Source organism: Salvelinus sp. IW2-2015, linkage group LG23 (genome assembly GCF_002910315.2).
Source record: "Salvelinus sp. IW2-2015 linkage group LG23, ASM291031v2, whole genome shotgun sequence".
NCBI classification, from domain to species: domain Eukaryota; kingdom Metazoa; phylum Chordata; class Actinopteri; order Salmoniformes; family Salmonidae; genus Salvelinus; species Salvelinus sp. IW2-2015.
In genome coordinates, this window is record NC_036863.1 from 238,458 (window position 1) to 259,818 (window position 21,361).

The 21,361-nt window shown below is 45.5% G+C and overlaps 1 protein-coding gene across 1 annotated transcript in view; it reads right to left on the bottom strand.

Moving 5' to 3' along the window:
• Positions 1-3,534: 3,534 nt before the first annotated feature.
• LOC111951095 (peripheral-type benzodiazepine receptor-associated protein 1) overlaps positions 3,535-21,361 on the bottom strand; it is a 98,894-nt gene continuing 81,067 nt past the window's right edge. Inside the window, exons 2-5 of the mRNA XM_023969098.2 lie at positions 14,297-14,404; positions 11,723-11,851; positions 5,554-5,715; positions 3,535-3,774 (exon numbers count right to left, since the gene is read on the bottom strand). Coding sequence (XP_023824866.1) covers positions 3,535-3,774; positions 5,554-5,715; positions 11,723-11,851; positions 14,297-14,404 — 639 coding nt within the window. The remainder of the gene's footprint in view (positions 3,775-5,553; positions 5,716-11,722; positions 11,852-14,296; positions 14,405-21,361) is intronic.

Sequence of the window (21,361 nt, forward strand, 5' to 3'; positions counted from 1 at the left end):
TCAGCGACATTAAATATAAACACTTACTGGACTGTAGGCTACGGTGGCTAGCTAAAATACAGGACATTAATATAACCCTAACACTATGGACTGTAGACCGGTGCTAGCTATTACAGGCACATTAATATAACCTAACACTATGGCTATCTAGTAGGACTGGCTGAGCTTATACAGGACATTAATATAACCGCAAACACTATGGACTTGTGAGGATTATCCCTGCTAGCTAACATGGACATTATTAAGCCCTAACCTAGGGAACTGTTGACGGTAGGCTAGCTAATACAGCGACATAATAAATATAATACACTATGGACTGTACAGGACGGTGGCTAGGCTAACAGACTATAATAATAACCCTCAACACTATGACTGTAGGACCCTGGCTAGGCTTATACAGACATATATAAACCCTAACACTATGGACTGTAGACCCTGGCTAGCTATACAGGACATTAATATAACCCTTAACACTATGCTGACTTGATAGGACGTGCGCTAGCTATCACAGGACATTCAATATCACCTCACCTAGACTGTAGGACGGTGGCTAGCTAATACAGGACATTAATATAACCCTAACACTAATGACTGTAGGACCCTGCTAGGCCTATACAGACTAATTAATAGAACCCTAACCTAGGATGCTGTAGCGACGGTGGCATAGCACTATTTACGGCATCAAATATACACCTAACACTATGACTGTACCCTGGCTAGCTACACGACATTAATATAACAAATGTCCTGTATAGCCTAGCCAGGGTCCTACAGTCCACAGGGGGTATAGCACAAGGTTAACCGCACACACAGAGCCACTGGGACCTAAACACACCAAAACACACCCTCACTAAATACAACCTACCCCTGTCCAGTGATCTGTGGCAACACGTCAAGATATCCCCAGCCCCCAATTATCCAGAGCAGGGTGAGACAGGGCAAGGCAGGGCAAAGCAGCTAGGAAAGTCTTTGGTTGGAGAGTCGGCTGGAGTCTTAACATTACCTACCATCCAAAACCCTCTCACCGCTACCACGGCAACAGCGAGAGGATTACTGGACTGTACCATTCTGTTGCTAGAGAGGGAATTAGAGTGCACAGCCATACAACATGGCCCCTTTCTGTGGCATCCATGTGTGTATGTGTGTGTGTCATTCTGTGTGTGTGTCTGTCCCACAAATTACAGWTTACCACAACCAGAATTCTCATCTAAACTGCAAAGAGAGAAGTGAATTTTAACTCAAAAACTTTAGGTTGTCATACATATATATATGCCTTAAAATGCACATTTCTAAATACAATTTTTATTATTATTATTTTTACCCCCTTTTTTGATGTCTCATTGCTCCAACGGGCTCGGGCGAGGCGAAGGTGGAGTCATGCATCCTCCAAAACATGACCCGCCTTACCGCGCTCCTTAACACCCATCAGCCAGCTGCATCAATGTGTTGGAGGAAACACCGTTTGACTGGCTACCGGGGTCAGCCTGCAGGCACCCGGCCCGCCACAAGGAGTCGCTAGAGTGCGATGAGCCAAGTAAAGCCCCCCCCCCCGGCAAAACTCTCCCCTAAACTGGACGACGCTGGGCCAATTGTGTGTCATCCCGGGCTGGGTCGCGGCACAGCCCGGGAATGACCCCGGGTCTGTAGTAACGCCTCCAGCAGTGCGATGCATTTCCTTAGACCGCTGTGCCACTCGGGAGGCCCAAGATTTAGTTATTTTTAATTCACTTTTATTTGATTAATTTGTATCTTAAATGAGCCTGCAACCAAAATGTGAATATTTCCTGACGTAGTGTATACTGGTGTTACGTCTAGGTGTAGTGGAGTGAAGGTGAGGGAAATAATCATTTCGAAGAACTCTTTAGTCATCAGTGTTGCAGAGAGAGCCGCGGAAGCATGTGACTTGTGTCTCTTGATCTGGCCCAAATGCAAGACAGAGCATCATCTCATCATGTCCTCTGGCAGTCAGGCAGATTACTGTAGTCAGCACAGCACACATAGCCATTATATAACAGCAGCTAATGCCAACGTAAACATACACTAAGCCAAGAAAACCCCCAGCGAACCAAATTCCAAATTAACAAATGCAAACCCACAGCACGTAATCCTAACCGTCCTGCCTGACTGCAGGGCAGCAGTACCAGCTACAATACTAAGGACCCATCATACCACCCATTCACCCCTTGTAGTGAAGACACATGACCCGGTCCGTGTCTGTCAGTTAGCTTCTCAAATTTGGCCCTAAACACAGTGCGTCACATCACTGCCCCGCACTGCCTTTTGGGAAATGCTACAGCGCTTGCTGTACTCATTCCAGAGCAGCTGGATGGTTTAAAATCTCAACATCTGGACGGAGGAAAACTGGAGGCAAAATGTGGCGTTTGGGGATAAATAGCACTTAGATGGACACTTAGATGGACAGCTGGTACTTCTAGGTTGTACATATTTCTGGGGCTTGTAGTAATGTTTTATATAAGATCCTAATGACTGACATAATGTGGGAACATACCATTTGAAATATTAAAAAATAATTTGAAAAGGTGGGCGTGGTTTGTGCATTTAGGAGTTTTCTAATTGGTTACACTGCAACAGTGAAGCTCAATCAAGCACAGCTAAAGTATTTGAAATGATTTCAAATCGTTTTTCAACCCAGGTCTGTTGATTTGAGCTCGCCATCTAACAGTGCAACAGGATTTCAGTTCTTATACCTCAGTCTGATGTAGTGCACTTTATCATCAACAGGGGGCAGTGTTGGGAGCTGGGCAGAGCAGCCTATGGCTGAGCGAGAGCCAGGGGTTAGTGTTGGAGCTGGGCAGAGCAGCCTATGGCTGAGCGAGAGCCAGGGGTTAGTGTTGGAGCTGGTCAGAGCAGCCTATGGCTGAGAGAGAGCCAGGGGTTAGTGTTGGAGCTGGTTCAGATGAGCTATGGCTGGCGGAAGCAGGTGGTTGAGGTGGCGCGGTAGAGAGCCTATGGCTGAGAGAGCAGGGGTTAGTGTTCAGCGCTGGTGCAGAGGCAGCTATGGTGTGAGAGAGAGGCCAGGGGTTAGTGTTGGAGCTGGGCAGAGCAGCTAGTGGTGAGAGAGAGCCAGGGGTTAGTGTTGGAGCTGGTCAGAGCATGCCTATGGCTGAGGAGAGCAAGCCCAGGAGGAGGTTCATGTTGGAGCTGGTCGGAGAGCTATGGGCTGAGAGAGAGAAAATAGCTACACTATTTCTTACCTTCTCCTCCCTTTTCCTCCTTTGTTATGGCAGGGCCTTTCGTGTCCGTTGTGTTTCCTGCGGAGGGGTCTTTACGGAGGTGACTCTGCAACAGGCGTCTTTAGAGGAGGTGTCTTTACAGGAGGTGTCTTTAGGGGAGGTGACTCTGGAGGAGATGTCTTTACAGGAGGTATCTTACAGGAGAAGTCTTTAGGGAAGGTGACTCCTGGAGCGAGGTGTCTTTACAGGGTGTTTTAGGGAGGTGATTGGGGAGGTGTCTTTTACAGGAGGTAACTCTGGAGGAGGTGTCTTTACAGGAGGTGTCTTTACAGGAGATGTTTTAGGGAAGGTGACTCTGGAGAGATGGTCTTTGACAGGAGGTGTCTTTACAGGAGGTAACTCTGGAGGAGGTGTCTTTACAGGAGGTGTCTTTACAGGAGATGTCTTTAGGGAAGGTGACTCTGGAGGAGGTGACTCTGGAGGAGGAGATTGACAGTTGCCTCTGGAGCCTCAGCACCTCCTTCTGGGACTCCCTTAGCAGCCTCTCAAACTCCACCACGCAAGACGGGACTGGGGAGCCCTGCAACACACAGAGGTCAAAGATATTTCAACATACAATAAATACATATTTGCCCCCTCCCTATCAAAATTTCTCTATTTTGCACATTTTTGACACTGAATGTTATTCAGATCTTCAACCCAAAACCTAATATTAGATAAAGGATAAATAACACAACAATTACATACTAATATAATTTATTTCATGAACAAAGTAATGCAACACCCAATTCCCCTGTGTAAAAGTATAATTGCCTCCGTAAAACTCAATAACTAGTTGTGCCGCCTTTCGCTGCAATGACTCCAACCAAACGCTTCCTGTAGTTGTTGATCAGTCTCTCACTTCCGCGTGGAGGAATTTTGTCCCACTCTTCGCTGAGTTAGAACTGTTCTAACTCAGCGCCATTTGTGGGTTTTCAAACATGAAATGCTTGTTTAAAGTCCTGTCACAACATCTCAAATGGGATTAGGTCTGGACTTTGACGAGGCCATTTCAAAAAATGTCAAATGTGTTGCTTTTTAGCCATTTCCACGTAGACTTGGTTGTGTGTTTTGGATAATTCTCGTGCTGCGTGCGTGACCCAGCTGGGCTTCAGCTCACAGACAGACGGCCTGACATTCTCCTGTAGAATTGTCTGATACAGAGCAGAAGTCGTCCAGTTCCTGAGGTAGCAAAGCATCCCCAAACCAACACACTACCACCACCATGCTTGACCCGTTAGTATGAGGTTCTTACTGTGGAATGCAGTGTTTGGTTTTCATCAGACATAATGGGACCCATGTCATCCAAAAAGTTGACTCTAATTTGCCAAAAAAGCATCTGGATGATCATCAAGACTCTTGGAAGAATGTTCCATGAAGAGATGAGTCAAAAGTATAACTTTTTTTGACGACATGTTATTGAGTATAAGTGGGAAATAACTTTTTCACACAGTGGCATTGGGTGTTGCATAACTTTGTTTCTAAAATAATTAATTCATTAAACTTTTTTTTTTTTTAAATTGTTGTGTTATTTGTTCACTCAGGTTCTGGCGGGAAGTGAGCTGGCAAATCCTAGATAACATTGTTTGCCGTTGAGCCCTTGTGCAAAGGGAGGTTGTAAATGTTTATTTTTTAATTATTCCTCTCTTTGCCCATCTGTGACTAAGATCACATTTTCCCGGACTAAATATCTACAGGAAGTATTACCCCCACAACAACTGCTTCACAGGCTAATATACATTACTGCTGGATAAAACGACCTATCATCAACTCAGTTCACCCTGGGATAATACTCTCAGCAGATGTGTATTCCAGGAAAATGTGATCTTAGTCACAGTCAAAGAGAGGAATAATATTAAAAATAGGCATTTACAACCTCCCTCTTCTCACCACTGACATCTATCTACACATGTGCATCAGTACAGTCCGGTCACTAGTTCAGGCTTAGAGAGGGTTTATCCAGCCCAGCAGAGGGCAGAACGGAGGCATTATAGACCTTTGATGAGGTTGGTGAATAGGACTGACTACAATGGATGATACAGTGAACCTTCAGTGGGCAGACTGCTCCTCTTTAGATAATAGGGTTCTTATTGAAATGTTCAGTGCTTTGGATCAGTTTGAATCAAGGAGAGGAGCAGAATCACCAATTAGTGACATAACGAGTGACTAGTTATTTGAGATGCAAAGGGGATTTTTTAGATCAGTGATTATGTACGGTCCGTCTGCAAAGTAGTCCATCTAAAACACGAACTCTAGGTTGTTATTGTAAGACCGTGTTCAGGGGCTGAATTGGCTGCTGCTGGGATATGGTATTGGGTACCTTGGCTGTGCCCAAGCGTGTCTCCAGCTCCCTACACTCCTGCTGCAGGGCGGCGATCTCCTTGTCCTTGGAGAGTAATGTGTCTGCGTGCTGCGCCAGGTCACGGGCTCGTTGACGGGCAAACGCCCGCTTGTACTGCTCCACCGGAGCTGGGGCGTTCACCTAGACAGACGGGAAGGGTTAGAGGTTAAGGGTCAACACAAAGAAGGACTGTTCGTCACAAATACCCCAGTTCTGACTGGTCGTGTTCTCATGTTATATAGTGGACTTATAACCCTTGACCCTTTCAGGAAGTATTATATGTTTGAACCTGGCTATTCCCTGTAGGCAACTCATTCATGCAAGTCAGTCTCAAAAAATCTCAAAAATCAAAATTATTATTTTTTCCTCTAATACGGGACTATTAAAGGCCCAGTGAACTACTTTTGTGAAATATATACAGTACCAGTCAAAAGCTTAGGCACACCTACTCATTCACGTTTATAAAAAAAAAACTATTTTCTACATTGTAGAATAATAGTGAAGACATCAAAACTATGAAATAACACATATGGAATCATGTAGTAACCAAGAAAGTGTTAAACAAATCAAAATATGTTTTAGATTTTAGATTATTCAAAGTAGCCATCCTTTGCCTTGATGACAGCTTTGCGCTCTCTTGGCATTCTCTCAACCAGCTTCATGAGTTAGCCACCTGGAATGTATTTCAATTAACAGGTGTGCCTTGTTAAAAGTTAATTTGTGGAATTTCTTTCCTTCTTTATGCGTTTGAGCCAATCAGTTGTGTTGTGACTAGGTAGGGGTGGTATACAGAAGATAGCCCTATTTGGTAAAAGACCTAGTCCATATTATGGCAAGAACAGCTCAAATAAGCGAAGAGAAATGACAGTCCATCATTACTTTAAGACAAGAAGGTCAGTCAATCCGTAAAATTTCAAGAACTTCTAAAGTTTCTTCAAGTGAAATTGCAAAAACCATCAAGCACTATGATGAAACTGGTTCTCATGAGGACCACCACAGGAATGGAAGACCCAGAGTTACTTCTGCTGCAGAAGATAAGTTCATTAGAGTTACTAACCTCGAAATTGCAGCCAAATAAATGCCAAATAAGAGTTAAAGTAACAGACACATCTCAACATCAACTGTTCAGAGGAGACTGCGTGAATCAGGCCTTCGTGGTTGAATTTCTGCAAAGACTATAATTTATTTTTCAACAGGACAATGACCCAACACACCTCCAGGCTGTGTAAGGGCTATTTGACCAAGAAGGAAGTGATGGAGTGCTGCATCAGATGACCTGGCCTTCACAATCACCCGACCTCAACCAAATTGAGATGGTTTGAGATATGTCAGACAGCAGAGTGAAGGAAAAGCATCAAACAAGTGCTCAGCATATGTGGGAACTCCTTTAAGACTGTTGGAAAAGCATTCCAGGTAATGCTGGTTGAGAGAATGCCAGGAGTGTGCAAAGCTGTCAAGGCAAAGTGTGGCTACTTTGAAGAATCTCAAATATAAAATACATTTTGATTTGTTTAACACTTTTTTAGTTACTACATATTGGTTATTTAATAGTTTTGATGTATTCACTATTATTCTACAATTTAAATTTTGTTGTAAAAATAAAGAAAAACCCTTGAATGAGTAGGTGTCTCCAAACTTTTGACTGGTACTATATATATATTTTTTAGGGGGTGCTTCAGCACCCCTACTTCCCACGGCTATGTCTCGGGGACAAATTAGCTAGCAACAGAAAGCTAGCCAGATATCCATGAATGTTTCATGTGTTTCGACCTGTCCTCAAATTAAGATAGTTGGTTTTGGTATTTTAACCATGAACGTGTCTGATGGAGATAGACAAAATCAACATTAGCACGCAGACGTGCGTTGCGGAGCCGGATAGCTCAGCACGTAACTGTCATTTCAAAGTGTTTTTTCAAAGACAGTCTATAAATAACATTTAGGTCAGCCCTGTTCAAAAGTCAATTACAATAGAAGAAGAAATGGCACTCTGAAAGGTCTGTCGTGCTTCTCATTTGATGGCTGAGGCTTTACTATTGATTGTGCTGTGCTGCTCTAGGAAAAGGAGAAAGGGGTGGGGGAAGAGAGAGATAAGGGGAGAAAGAATGAGGGAGAGAGCGAGAGAGAGGAAGAAAGAGAAAGAGGGCTATAGAGAGGGAGAGGGTATTTCTCAGGATGGTGAACAGGTGCTGTGTGGAATACTGTGGCAGCCAATGGGCTGGTGGCGGGCCTGGTGGCCTGGATAGAGACAGGAGGTTGTACTAATGTGGCTGATCAGCCCAGACCTGGTGGAGGGAGGGGGAAGGGAGTGGCTGATAGCCAGACTGGTGGAGGGGGGGAGGAAGTGGCTGATCAGCCAGACTGGTGGAGGGAGGGGGAAGGGAGTGGTGATCAGCCCAGACTGGTGGAGGGAGGGGGAAGGGAGTGCTGATACCGCAGACCTGGTCGAGGGAGGGGGAAGGGAGTGGCTGATCGCCCGTGGTCGAGGGGGGGGAGGGAGTGGCTGATCGCCAGAACTGGTGGAGGTAGGGGGAAGGGAGTGGTGATCAGCCAGACTGGTGAGGAGGGGGAGGGAGTGGCTGATCAGCCAGACCTGGTGGAGGGAGGGGGAAGGGAGTGGCTGATCAGCCAGCCTGGTGGAGGGGGGGAAGGGAGTGGCTGATCAGCCCAGACTGGTCGAGGGAGGGGGAAGGGAGTGGCTGATCAGCCCAGACCTGGTGGGAGGTAGGGGGAAGGGAAGTGGCTGAATAGCCCAGACCTGGTGGAGGGAGGGGGAAGGGAGTGGCTGATCAGCCCAGACCTGGTGGAGGGAGGGGGAAGGGAGTGGCTGATCAGCCCAGAGAGTTGACCCGTAGAGTTGAATACTGCTTCCACAAGGTAAGGCCTACTACGTATTTAACCTTTTCTATTTCTCTTTAAGAACATCACAATCTAAAGATGAGCAGAGAATTTGACAATGTTATAACTGGCTACTGCTATAATACCTAAACTATCCACCTGGACAGCAATGCCACAAAACACATTTCATTATTCTTCATAACCGATCATAATGACTCCATTTACTGTTTAGGGGCACTAGTATTCTCAAACAATGACCGCAATTCATCACTCAATGACCCATTCAGTGCTGCTCATTACAGTGATTTGATTTGGATGTTGTCGCTTGTTAAGGAGTCATGCCCTCTGACAAAGGCCAAGACAGTGGACACGTAAGCTTTAAGAAAAACAGTGATACTAGCAGGAACAGTGTTTGTCTTTTCTTTCAAGCAGTCACGCCCTTCCATCATTGGTGCAGAGCAGTGGCAAGCAGAGCTGGGTTCTTCAAGCAGTCACGCCCTTCCATCATTGGTGCAGAGCAGTGGCAAGCAGAGCTGGGTTCTTCAAGCAGCCACGCTCTTCCATCATTGGTGCAGAGCAGTGGCAAGCAGAGCTGGGTTCTTCAAGCAGTCACGCCCTTCCATCATTGGTGCAGAGCAGTGGCAAGCAGCGCTTGTATTGTTTTCTTATACCGTTTCTATGAGCCTTTCTGGTGCAGGGTTTGCACTTTTGGAACTATTCCATTGGTTCCAATGTGCCAGGCAACTCAGTGAAGCATAGCTCAAAGTGTTTGTAAGAAAACAACTACTATTTGAGGCCAAGTCTGTAGAGCAGTGAGAGCTGTGAAGAGGCTAAGCCTTGCAGTAAGGCACTAGATATATCTGTAAACGGTAATAGTCCGTGTGTACCCGTTTCAGGTATCTGTAAATGTAATTTATTTTACCTTTATTTAACTAGGCAAGGGTCCTTTTTTCACAATTCAGAATTTCTGCCTGACTGACGTGCCCAAAGTAAACTGCCTGTTACTCAGGCCCAGAAGCCAGGATATGCATATAATTGGTATCATTGGATAGAAAACACTTTGAAGTTTGTACAAATGTTAAAATAATGTATGAGACTATAACACAATTGATATGGTAGGAGAAAATTCAAAGAAAAACCAACCGGAATAAAAAATGTTTAGGTCCCAGGCTCTTATAATGGAAAGCTATGGGTCCTATGCAATTCCAGCTCACAGATTGCAATTTCTATGGCTTCCACTAGATGTCAACAGTCTTTCTTCAAGGTTTCAGGCTTGTTTCTTCCAAAACGAGGAAGAATTTTGAGTTTTGGTACAAAGAGTCACAGTGGAAAATCAGTCTTAGGGTGCGCACTTGTTAATTTTACTTTTCTATTGAACATACTTCTTTACGTATGAAATATTATATTTTATTTACATTTTAGTATACCCGAGGATTAAATAGAAACATAGTTTGACTTGTTTGAACAAAGTTTAGCGGTAGCTTTTTGGATTCCTTTGTCTGCATGTTGAATGAGTGGATTACTGAAATCGATGGCGCCAACTAAACTGACTTTTTGGGATATAAAGAAGGATTTTATCTAACAAAACGACCATTCATGTTGTAGCTGGGACCCTTGGGATTGCAAACAGAGGAAGATTTTCAAAAAGTAATTGATTATTTCTTCGCTATTTGTGATTTTATGAAGCCTGTGCTGGTTGAAAAATATTTTGATGTGGGGCGCTGTCCTCAAACAATCGCATGGTATGCTTTCGCTGTAAAGCCTATTGTAAATCGGACAATGCAGTCCAGTGCAGGAATTTAAGCTTTTAACCGATATAAGATTATTTATTTGAATTTCAGGTACTCCAATTTCACCGGATGCTGTCGACAGGTGTCCCGCTAGCGGGACGCCTAGCCTTAACAAGTGTTAAGTACAAATTCTTATTTACAACTGCCTAGGAACAGTAGGTTAACTGCCTTGTTCAGGGGCAGAACGACAGATTTTTACCTTGTCAGCTCGGGGTAATAGGCATTGTGTACCAGTTTGAGGTATCTGTAAACAGTGATAGGCAGAGTCTCTGTATGTACCACTGAGGTATAGTTTAGACTATATGTGTAAAGAGTAAGGCACTAGAGTCTAGACCAGTGGTCGCCAACCGGTCGATCGCGATATTTCTGTAGAAAAGCCAACGAACAATAAAGGCTTGCGCTCCTTTTTTAAAATCGTGTTGAGCTGTTGCCGGCAGGTGCACTTGATTCAAGTCCTGTGCTCCGGGTAAGCAAAGTGTTCCTATGAGACAAACTCACCGCCTACCTGGTGGACCTGCAAATATGTGACTAAATCGAGTGCACCTACTGCTCTGCCCAATCGGATAGCTCAAATCAACGTGGCTACCGAGCTTCCATGACCCTGGCCACAGACAAGTTTAATAGGCTACTAGTCTACGTAAGATTTWATCACTTTTAAAACCATGACAACAGAGAGACTGTCAACAAATACAGTAAAGAGCTGCTGTTTTTATGAGTGTTTAAGTTTATATTCAGCACGGTCACTGTTTTTATTCAACACTATTACAAAATGGCTTCTCCGTACTTCCGCTCGGGCTGCAGCTGCAATGAATGAGTAGCCAAGTATCGATAGCCTTGCGTTTTATTATTATTATTAGCAGCTCGTCGTGTCGATTTTAATATTAAGGAATATTTAACTTTCTCTGGTCACAGGAACAACATGAATTTGTACATGAGGCAGATGTGGTCTGACTCGAGTTTCGGCATCAGGTGGAAGACGGTGTCCCCTCTCTCTGGTCAGTCTCACCCTCACCGGAGGAAAGGAAGGAGAGAGCAGGGACCGTGAGAGGCGGTTGGGAAAAGTAGGAAACTCGGGCATCTTCCTAGAGCTCCGACTTTTCGACCTGAAGATCACTGACGTCGTGATTTGACCTCGTTGACCATCAGATGCAGGTAACAGATCCAGGAAAATAAAAAAGCGAATTATTTCAATTCATGCTCCACAGTGTGCTAAAGTGCTAAACCAACTGATATATTTTGTTATCAAAGCTCGAGTTTTGAAATATAATATGGTCTGATTAACAATTTTAGCAGGCCAATCATATAGCCAATATGCTGTGATAATATATTAGGCCTACTGCCCAAACCTTATTCCTACAAAACTGTTTGTGTGGGTTAACGTAAAATCTGAGCAGTAGATCTCAGCTTGCTTTTTGACTGTGAAAGTGACCTTGCCTCAGAAAAGGTTGGTGACCACTGGGCTAGACTGTATGTGTAAAGAGTAAGACACTAGAGTCTATATCTGTAGAGTAGGTGTAGTGTACCACTTTGAGGTTAGCCTCCTGTAGTTTGTGTGCTCTGTCCTCCAGCCTCCTAGCGATGACAGCCAGCTCTATGTTCTTCCTCCTCAGACGCTTCACCTTCTCCTCCGTCTCTGGGGCGCTGCTCTTACGCTGCAGCGAGAGAAGGATAAAGAGAGAGATCAGAGGAGGCTGCTGAGGGGAGGACGGCTCATAATAATGGCTGTAACGGAGCGAAATGAACGGCATCAAACACATGGAAACCATGGAAACCACGCGTTTGGTGTATTTGAGACCATTCCATCTATTCTGCTCCAGCTGTTACCAGGAGCCCGTCCTCCCCAATTAAGGTGCCACCAACACCGCGTGAGAGAGATATATCAAAACCCTCCTCCACAGGCCTGCAGCTCTGACTGACACAGCCAGGACAGGACAGGTGTTGTGAGAACAGGACCAAAATAGTACAGTAGCTAAAACTAAAGAGGGGCTCAAAAGACAAAGACAAAAGCTAGTTCTGGTTTTAAGTCTACTCCACGGCTCTGGGAACTTTTTCCCAAGACCCTTGGAACTTGGTCTTTTGTGAGGGCAAATTCCACTGTAACAGAGTGACGCTGAGATTACCATCGTTCCCTTTAAAATGTGTGTCAAACAAAAAAACAACGATTACAATGTTAAACAAGCCATACAACTCTACTTCCACAGAACATTTGACAAAAACAGCTCAAAGTTTGGTAACTGAAAGGCGGTTTGTGCCGTCATTCTGTTAACAAACTTTGCATCTGCACTGTTCAAGTAAATGTGCTATTGTAAAATGTTCAGTGGAAGTTGTTAAAAGTAGTCCTTGAGCATAGAGTTATGGTTTGCAATCATTGTTTTTTTGCTTGACATACATTTTAAGGCCAGGCAACACACCCTAATAGGGATTTATGTTCCATTTAATCAGATCACAATCAACTTTTACCAGTTGAATGTAGACACAAATATACTTATTTTTTTTGTAGAAACAGTTCATTTTTTAAATGTACAAATGAAGCGATATGTCGTTAATTAAGTATGTGCATATTTGTATACTATGCAAATACATTTTTCCTAACACCGGCTAAAGTAAATATTTTCATTTCATTTTGTTAAGACATGCAGGACCGTACTTGTCCAGAGCAGATTGCAGATTGTGGATTGTGGATAATTACCATTTTCATCTTTCTATCTGTCAAGTACTAAATACATTTTTTGGCGGCATTTTCGTCCCTAAATAAGTTATCTTGAAATTTAAAAATGAAGTTAACATAACAACAATTCCCTCTGGGAGAAAATACAGTGCATTTGGAAAGTATTCAGACCCCTTGACCTTTTCCACATTTTGTTACGTTACAGCCTTATTCTAAAATTTATTAAATTCCATTTTAGAATAAGGTTGTAACGTAACAAAATGTGGAAAAAGTTAAGGGGTCTGAATACTTTCCGAACGCACTGTATCTAAAGACTGTGCCAGACTGTACAATTTAGCAGTTTTAGGCCATTATTTTGACATCCCAGACAAAATATCCAGGTTGTGGGCAAATTCTTTGGTACCACTAAGTCTTGGCTCGTTCAGTGTGACAGGGTCTAGGTCTGCTGGTTCAGTACCACTACGTCTTGGCTCGTTCAGTGTGACAGGGTCTAGGACTGCTACATGCGGTCGTAGGCTCTGACAAAGTTCTAGCAGTTTCAGATTATTTGTTGCCTTATCGCGTGGGGCTGGTGTTGCGTGCCGCGTGGGGCTGGTGTTGCGTGCCGCGTGCGGGGCTGGTGTTGCGTGCGGGGCTGGTGTTGCGTGCCGCGTGGGGCTGGTGTTGCGTGCTGCGTGGGGCTGGTGTTACGTGCCGCGCGGGGCTGGTGTTGCGTGTGGGGCTGGTGTTACGTGCCGCGTGGGGCTGGTGTTACGCGCCGCGCGGGGCTGGTGTTACGTGCCGCGTGGGGCTGGTGTTACGTGCCGCGTGGGGCTGGTGTTACGTGCCGCGTGGGGCTGGTGTTACGCGCCGCGCGGGGCTGGTGTTACGTGCCGCGCGGGGCTGGTGTTACGCTGGTGTTACATCTGGAGGTGGTGTTACGTGTGGGGCTGGTGAGTTACCTGATGGTAATTGACCAATATGAACACAGCCGGCACTGAGTACGCAGTCAATAATACGATAATATTATAATAAACAATAATACAATTGTGAATAGTTAGATTAATATAATTGTTTGATTTAAACATTTATCCTACATGCTGTGCAAGAAGAACGATTTCCCTAATAATCTGTTTACATGACACATCTGAAATCAAGCTACCCGATGGCACTCTGATAAATGCACAAAATCGGCAATAAAACTACACTTTTTTAACATTTTCTAATATTAATGGACTAAAATATCACAATTGATAGGGAGATGCAAAAATACCATTTCACCACTTGGTACCTGGCCTTAATGTGAATAATGTGAGTCTCAGCATTGTGGAATTGCCCTGTGTCCTAAACTCAGTAGAGTAGTGTAGTCCAGGCCTCTAGCTCCCTCCTGTCGCCAGTTAGTCCAGTCTTAGTCTAGTCTAGCCCCTCCATAGAGTTAACAGTGTTTTACCAGCAGGCCATTCTCCTCTCTCAGGTGGTTGCAGGTCTTCTCCATCTCATCCAGAGCTCGCAGCAGCTCTGAGTTCTGACGCACCAGGAAGCCATAGTCAGTGCCATTCTGGAACACAGAGACAGAACACAACGTATCAACTCTAGAACCTATAGTCAGTGCCATTCTGGAACACAGAGACAGAACACAACGTATCAACTCTAGAACCTATAGTCAGTACCATTCTGGAACACAGAGACGTGTCTATGATTCTCTCTTCTTCGTCTTCTCTCTACCATGCCTGTGACGGAAGTTCTTCTTCTTCTGTCTCTCCTACTGGGTTCAGAAGATATGAGCGATTGTGAGGATACGAGGGTCTTATGCGTTCTCTTCTGTCTTCTCTCTAGCTGCCAGATGCTGTGAAGGACAGGTCTATCTCTTCTGTATTATCTGTTCTTCTCATATATCTAACTTATGCCTGTGGTTAGACACGGGTCTTTCCCGTCTTTACGCTCAGAGTCATTCTTCTTAGACTAGCATCTTTAAATTTCTCGTAGCTGCAAGGAAGCAGGTCTTTCCTTCTCCTGTAGATCGCGATAAACAATAATTACCTGCAGATCGAAACTCGAATAGAAGGAGGTGTCTTAATTCCTTCTCTCGCTTCGTTCGTTTCTGCTCGCTAGCATCATTTGCCTGTTAGAAGGTAATACACGGTCTTACTTCTCACTTTTTGTTAGATCGGTGTTCTGATCAATACACATAATGTTTTCTTGGTGTTAAGGCTGCTTGTGAGGAACAGGTCTTTCCTTCTCGTCTGTCTTCTCACTACCATGGCCAATCAGTGTAGCGACTAGATCTTTCCTTCATCTGTCTTCGTTCTCTAAATACGTCTGGAAATTACACAACCCTTTAGTGCTTGAGTAAAGAGGTACTGGTTTTAATTAGTAACTATCTCATCCTGTCTGATCATCTAACCTAACCTAAAAGATGGATCATAGATAGAAGGACAGGTCATTATCCTTCTACTGCTCTCTAACTGTTAATATGACTCACTAGCAACGGCTTATCATGGGAGTTTTACAAAGCTGTGCATTAGCCCTTAGAGCTACGCACCGCGCTGGGCCATAAGAATTGATGTAACAGCTATATATATAATCGAAAAAGCGACACGAAGAATATAGACTTGTCTGGTAATCGAATCATGCAGCTTATACCTGTGAGCAACAGCTTCGTTACGCTAGGACCTAGCAGTTAATAATATTACGGACAGTACCCTGAGATAGAGGGGAAATAACACAGTGAGCATAAGGAGAGAATAGACGGAGGCTATGTATAGTGGCTAAGATCGGGAGTCTGGCAACGGGAGAGGGCTGTATAGTGGTTATGGGAGTATGGAGGAGAGGGAGCGATAGGGCTGGAGCTATGGAGTATGGAGGGGAGAGGGGCTGTTAGGGCTATGGGAGTAGGAGGAGAGGGCGGCTGTATAGTGCGCTATGGGAGTATCGAGGGAGAGGGGAGGCGGTATAGTTGGCTATGGGGAGCTATGGCAGGAGAGGGAGGCTAATGGCGCTATGGGAGAGAGACAGAGGGAGAGCAATGGGAGTATGGAGGGAGTAGGGGAACTGTCATAACAGCTGCGCACTCATAGGACGCTATCGCGCGTATTGGCGATAGAGGGGCTGTATATCGATCGCCCTCTCTTATGGGAGTAGGAGGGCGGGAGAGAAAGGGCTGTAATAAGTGAGAATATGGGGCCAGCTCAATTGGGATGGCATGATGAGGGCGACCTAGGGGTAGTGGTGGTCTATGCGTGGAGTAAATCGGGGGAGGGGTAGGTTATGTGTGTCATGATGGGAGTAGATGAGGGGAGAGGGGCTGTATTAGCGCGCTCTTATGGGGTAGTTCATGGAGTCGCGATGATGGGGGAGATATATAGATTGTTGAAAGGGTAGAGAGGGCTCTGTAGTGGTGGTATGGGCAGTTACTGACAGGGTGGAGAAGAGTGGGCTGTATAGTGGCTATGGAGCTGTCGTAAAGGTGGCAGGTCATAGGTGAAGAGAGGGAATGTGTAGTTTTAGGTGTGTGTTTAAAGAAGAGACAGTACAAAATAAGCATTCGGTGGAGAAAGGAAGGACCGTCCTGTATTACTGGATGGGTTATATTGATGGCAACAAGTACTCGAAGAGGGAGAGGGTGGAGACCTGTATATGGCTATGGGACAGTACAGGGGAAAGAGAGGGAGTAAGTAGGTCGGCTCAGAAGGTGTGTACGTTATGCAAAAGTGTAGAGAGGCTTTGTCTTAGATGCTCGGTTTTGGGGGAAAGGGTCTAATAACCGAAGTGGGAGAGGGGGTAGAATATATACAAGTGGCTGATGGTTGAGATTATGAGAGGGAGAGGGCTGTATAGTGGTTTTATGGAGTAGAAAAGATTTTAAGGGAGAGGGGCTTGGTGATTGAGTTGGGTGCTTTATGGGTGGTAGTGTATGGAAGGGAGTGGTTGAGGCCTTTGCAAGGTTAACGTGGGGGACCGACCTAGGTCGCAGAAGTAAGGGTGTGGAAGTGGATATGGAGAGGGCACAGCTCAATAGTCTTTGCGAGTTGTGGCTCTACCAGGGGGGTATGGAACAGGGAGAGGAGCTGGTATTTAGTGGACTGGGTTACATGGGCAGTATGGAGGGAGAGGGCGCTGGTAATACCGTGAGGGACTATGGGAGTATGGAGGGAGAGGGGCTGTAGATAGGTGGTTATGGGATATGCGGAGAGAAAGGGGCTGTATAGATGGCTATGGGAGTATGAGGGAGAGGGGGGCTGTATGTGGCTATGGGAGTATGGAGGGAGAGGGGCTGTATATGTGGTTATGGGATATGAGGGAGCTAGGGGCTGCAGGCTTATCAGTAGGGCTATGGGAGGTATACGCGGAGAGGGAGACTGTATAGGGCTGGAGCTATGAGGAAGGAGACTTAATATATGGAGTGGCCTATGGGATGTTAGTGGAGGGAGAGACGGAGGCTGTATATAGGGCTATGAGTATGAGAGAGGGGGCTGTTGTAACGATGCGAGCTGATGGTAGTAGGGAGGAGAGCAGCGCGCGGGGCGGGGATCTTAGTTGCTACTCGGGGAGTATAGGGAGAGGGGCTATATAGCTGGTTATATGGGGAGTAGGTACTGTTCAGACAGCGGAGCGAGGGGCTGTAAGATATGTGGCTATGTGGAGATGATGGAGGGAAGAGGGGCTGTATAGTGGCTATGGGAGAGTGAGGGAGGAGCTGGGCTGTTATTAGTAGGCCTATGGAGTAGGGATGAGGGCACGCAGCCGGGCTTGTACTAGTTGTGGTCTTAAGTGGGAGTAATGGGAGGGAGAGGGCTGTATAGTGGGCTATGGGAGTATTGAGGGAGAGGGGCTGTAATAGTGGCTATGGGAAGTATGGAGGGAGAGGGGCTTGTATAGTGGCTATGGGAGATAGGAGGGAGAGGGGTCTGTATAGTGGTTATGGGAGACATATGAGGGAGCGGGGCCCTGTAAGGTGGTCATGGAGAGAATTGATGAGAGGAGGGAGCTAGACTACTAGTGGCTAAGGGGGTAGTCACACTCGAGGGGACTCTATAGTGGGTTTTCCTAATGGGATAGACGCCAGGTGGAGGGACTGTACTAAGAGTGGCTCAATGGGGGTGTACGTACTGGAGGGAGGGGATTACTAGCCTGGTTCAGGGGATAGAGCGAATGTATGGAGCGAGAGGGGCTGTCATAGCAGTGGGATATTCCGGGAATGACGTGGGTTTAGGGAGAGGGGCTGGTGTACCTGTTGCAGTGGCATTAAGAGAACAGCTACAATGGGACGCGCGCAGCAAGGAGGATCTGCATAGTAACAGGTGGTTTTTATGGAGTAGAGGGAAGGGGGGGGACCTCTGTAGTTATGTGTCATTGATGGGAGTAAGAGACACAGGGGCAGAAGGAGATGTTATATAGGTGAGCTCATGGGGGATGTATTGGAGGGGGCTTGTGTTATATCCAGTGGCTATGGGGAGTATAGGAAAGGAGAGAGGGGCTGTATGTGGCTATGGAGTCATGGAGGAAGGGGCTGGTATAGTGGCTATGGTAGTATGGAGGGAGAGGGGCTGTATAGTGGTATGGGAGTATGGAGGGAGAAACAGGAAGCAAGATCAGACAGGCGTTTCCGGGGAACTGTTCCGGAGAACAACAAGCAACGATAAGACGGTTTTCCGGGACCTGTTCAGAAGCACGGCACGATCAGACAGGGTTCCGCGGGACCTGTTTCAGAACAGCAAGCAAGATCAGACAGGGGTTTCGGGGACCTGTTCAGAACCAGCAGCGATCAGAATGGGTTTCCGGGGACCTGTTTCGACACAGGCAGAAGAATCAGCAGGGTGTTCCGGGGACCTTTCAGGAACACGGCAAGGCAGGTGCGAAATGTTCGCCTACTGAGTACAGAGACATCAGTGTCACTGGGAGCGGTTCAAGAAACGTTGGAACAACCGGATTTCATGCACTAGGCTTTGGCCTGGTTCTTCTGAGACTCCTGTGGCTAGTCTGTCTTCCCTCCCTTCTCTTCTCTCTTTCTGACAGGTGTCTTCCGCTCTCAATATGCCCATAACCATCTCTACGTCGGGCGAAGCCTTGTGTCCACTTCAGTTAACTCCTCGCGCATTTGGTGGTCCTGACACTATTTTTCTGTCCAAGGCTGTAAGTTTGCGGCTACTTTAGGACACAAAGATTCAAAACCGCCTTTGAAAATGACAAGTTTATCTCTTAATAATATGGTAATTGTCCTACATTTTTGTTTTTTTAAGGGACCTAGAAAGGTGACCAGCCCCCCTGTAAGAATCGCCCTCAAGTGGCAATTTAACTTGGTCTGAAAACTAATGGAAGGAAATAATTAGTTTTTCTATCTCCTTTTTTTTGAACAGAAGTATGAATTATACTCAATGATGCAATAATAAATATAATTAGTCTTTAACATTTTAGAATGGATATAATATGACACATTTGGTCCATAGTATCTCTTCCCCTACATGGAAGCATGCATATGCTGGGGTCCCAAGCAGCATTACGCAGTTGGTTTGACTTCATGCTTGCTTCCATGTGTAGAGGTGTAAACAAAACCAGTATGTGTGTCAGACAAAACAATCTGGGAGATTTTTCCCGGATTTCTGTTTGGCAGGGAGGGTAAACATGTTATTCTGCGTGGGTCAAGAGTGCTAAAACGGAGGGAAAAATACTGGTTTAATCCGCTGTTTTGGACCTGGGATTTGTAAGAGAAGCCAGATAGTAATTCAACTGTGACTTGTCATCAGGAGGGCCGTGGAGCCAGCAAGACACCTCACTGAGCAGCCTGTTCCCCACAGGAGAATACGCTTAACGGACCCAATCAAAACTAAAAGCAAAATTCATCTGGTCTCCAGGAAACAAGAGGAAACCGGAGTGTTGGCTGCACCTGCCCGCTACGAGGACGTCCCCATAAAAATCCACAAAGCCAGGAGTGGAAAGAGTGTAGACAGGTGCGAGAGTTGCTGTCAAATTACAACCGGCCACAGATGCTCAGTGCATCAGTGTATGGGGGGTGGAGAGTGATCACGGCTCATTGTACTATGTTCCTGGAATTCAACAATGGTGCCAATCACGAAGGATGTTGTTAATAAGTTGTGTCTGTAATGGATGGGGTAGCCACTCTTGCGTGATGAGAACATGTGCCCTAGAGACCTGGACAAACTTTCGTTAGCTTCCAGTCCCAAGCTAATGTAGGCTTTAGCCCAGCTGGCAACCCAGTCTTACTGACTGGCAAGAGACCGGGGGTTTAGGCCCGAGGTGGTAAAAATAAGAGCTTTGCACAGGGACCGTTGTCAGAAGCCCTGTCTCGACTCTGGCACATTCTGTCCTCTCCAAGGGGCTCACACGTGTCAGGGGAGCAGTAGATCACTCACAGTTTATTTACATTGGTTAGAGCCTCGTCTTCCAAAATGTGACTTCTGAGGCGGTTTAACTTAACAGACTCCGCGCATCAAACAAATTAGCTTCAATGGGTCAAACTTACAGAGTTTGCGTTTCAAAGAACATGCTCGTTGTACTAGCAGTGAATTTCATGTGTATGTTCTATGATAACGAGGGGCCATTGAGTTTTTCTTAAACCTCCCTAGTTATAAACTACTAATAAACTCCATCAAGCTCCTCATGACAAAAAAAACCTTGATTACTAACCAACCATATCCTGTCCTTGTACTATCCCACCTAGTTAGCACCCGCTGCAGGAGGTGCTAGAACAGGACAAGCAGTAGCAGAATCAGTTTGGACTTCAAATCCATCTAGTAGGGCTTTACCTGACTCGCTGACTGAGAACTACACAGAGGCTTGTGTCAAAGATGATCTAGATTTATACTGACAAGAATGGTCCCGCGATCAGGTTTGGGGAGCATCTAGCCAATGGAGGGGCAGATACACGGGCATGTTGGAACCAACAGGCACAACTCCGATACTGCACAGTTGTTTTTTTTCAAAGTGTGGCCAAGAATGCCACTGCATCCACTTATATTGGTTGCATTTTTCGTAACAACTAAACATCTAGAAAACTTCTATTCGATCAAATTAGCAATTACCATTTTTTTTGCTGACCAATTGGGACAATCTCAACTGGACTCCCATACAAAATATTCCTCACTTTATGGTCCTTATTTTCATGGGAGCCCCTCTCGCTTCGCCTTGCTTTCCTCTCTGGTGTTAACTTGGGTCGACCATGTGTTAACCGCTGGGTCATGTGGGCGAGCAATATAGTACCTTTTGAGAGATTTATGAGACTTAACACTTAAATATGGGTGGCATACAAAAGTAGTGTCATCAAGAAGGAGGGGACACCTGGGGTGACAAAGTGTGTGAGTGGTAGAGAGCAGGACCATGCAAACTACAGAAATTGGTATATCCTGAGAGTCAAGTAGCTGTTAGACTTTGACATATTTCCTATTCACAGCACCTGCTTGATACACTACAATAGCTTTTTATTATGTCTTGCGCATATATTGGAGAGAAAAACTTTCATCAAAATTTCCTAACACAGACTAAAGGGAAGATGGAGCGC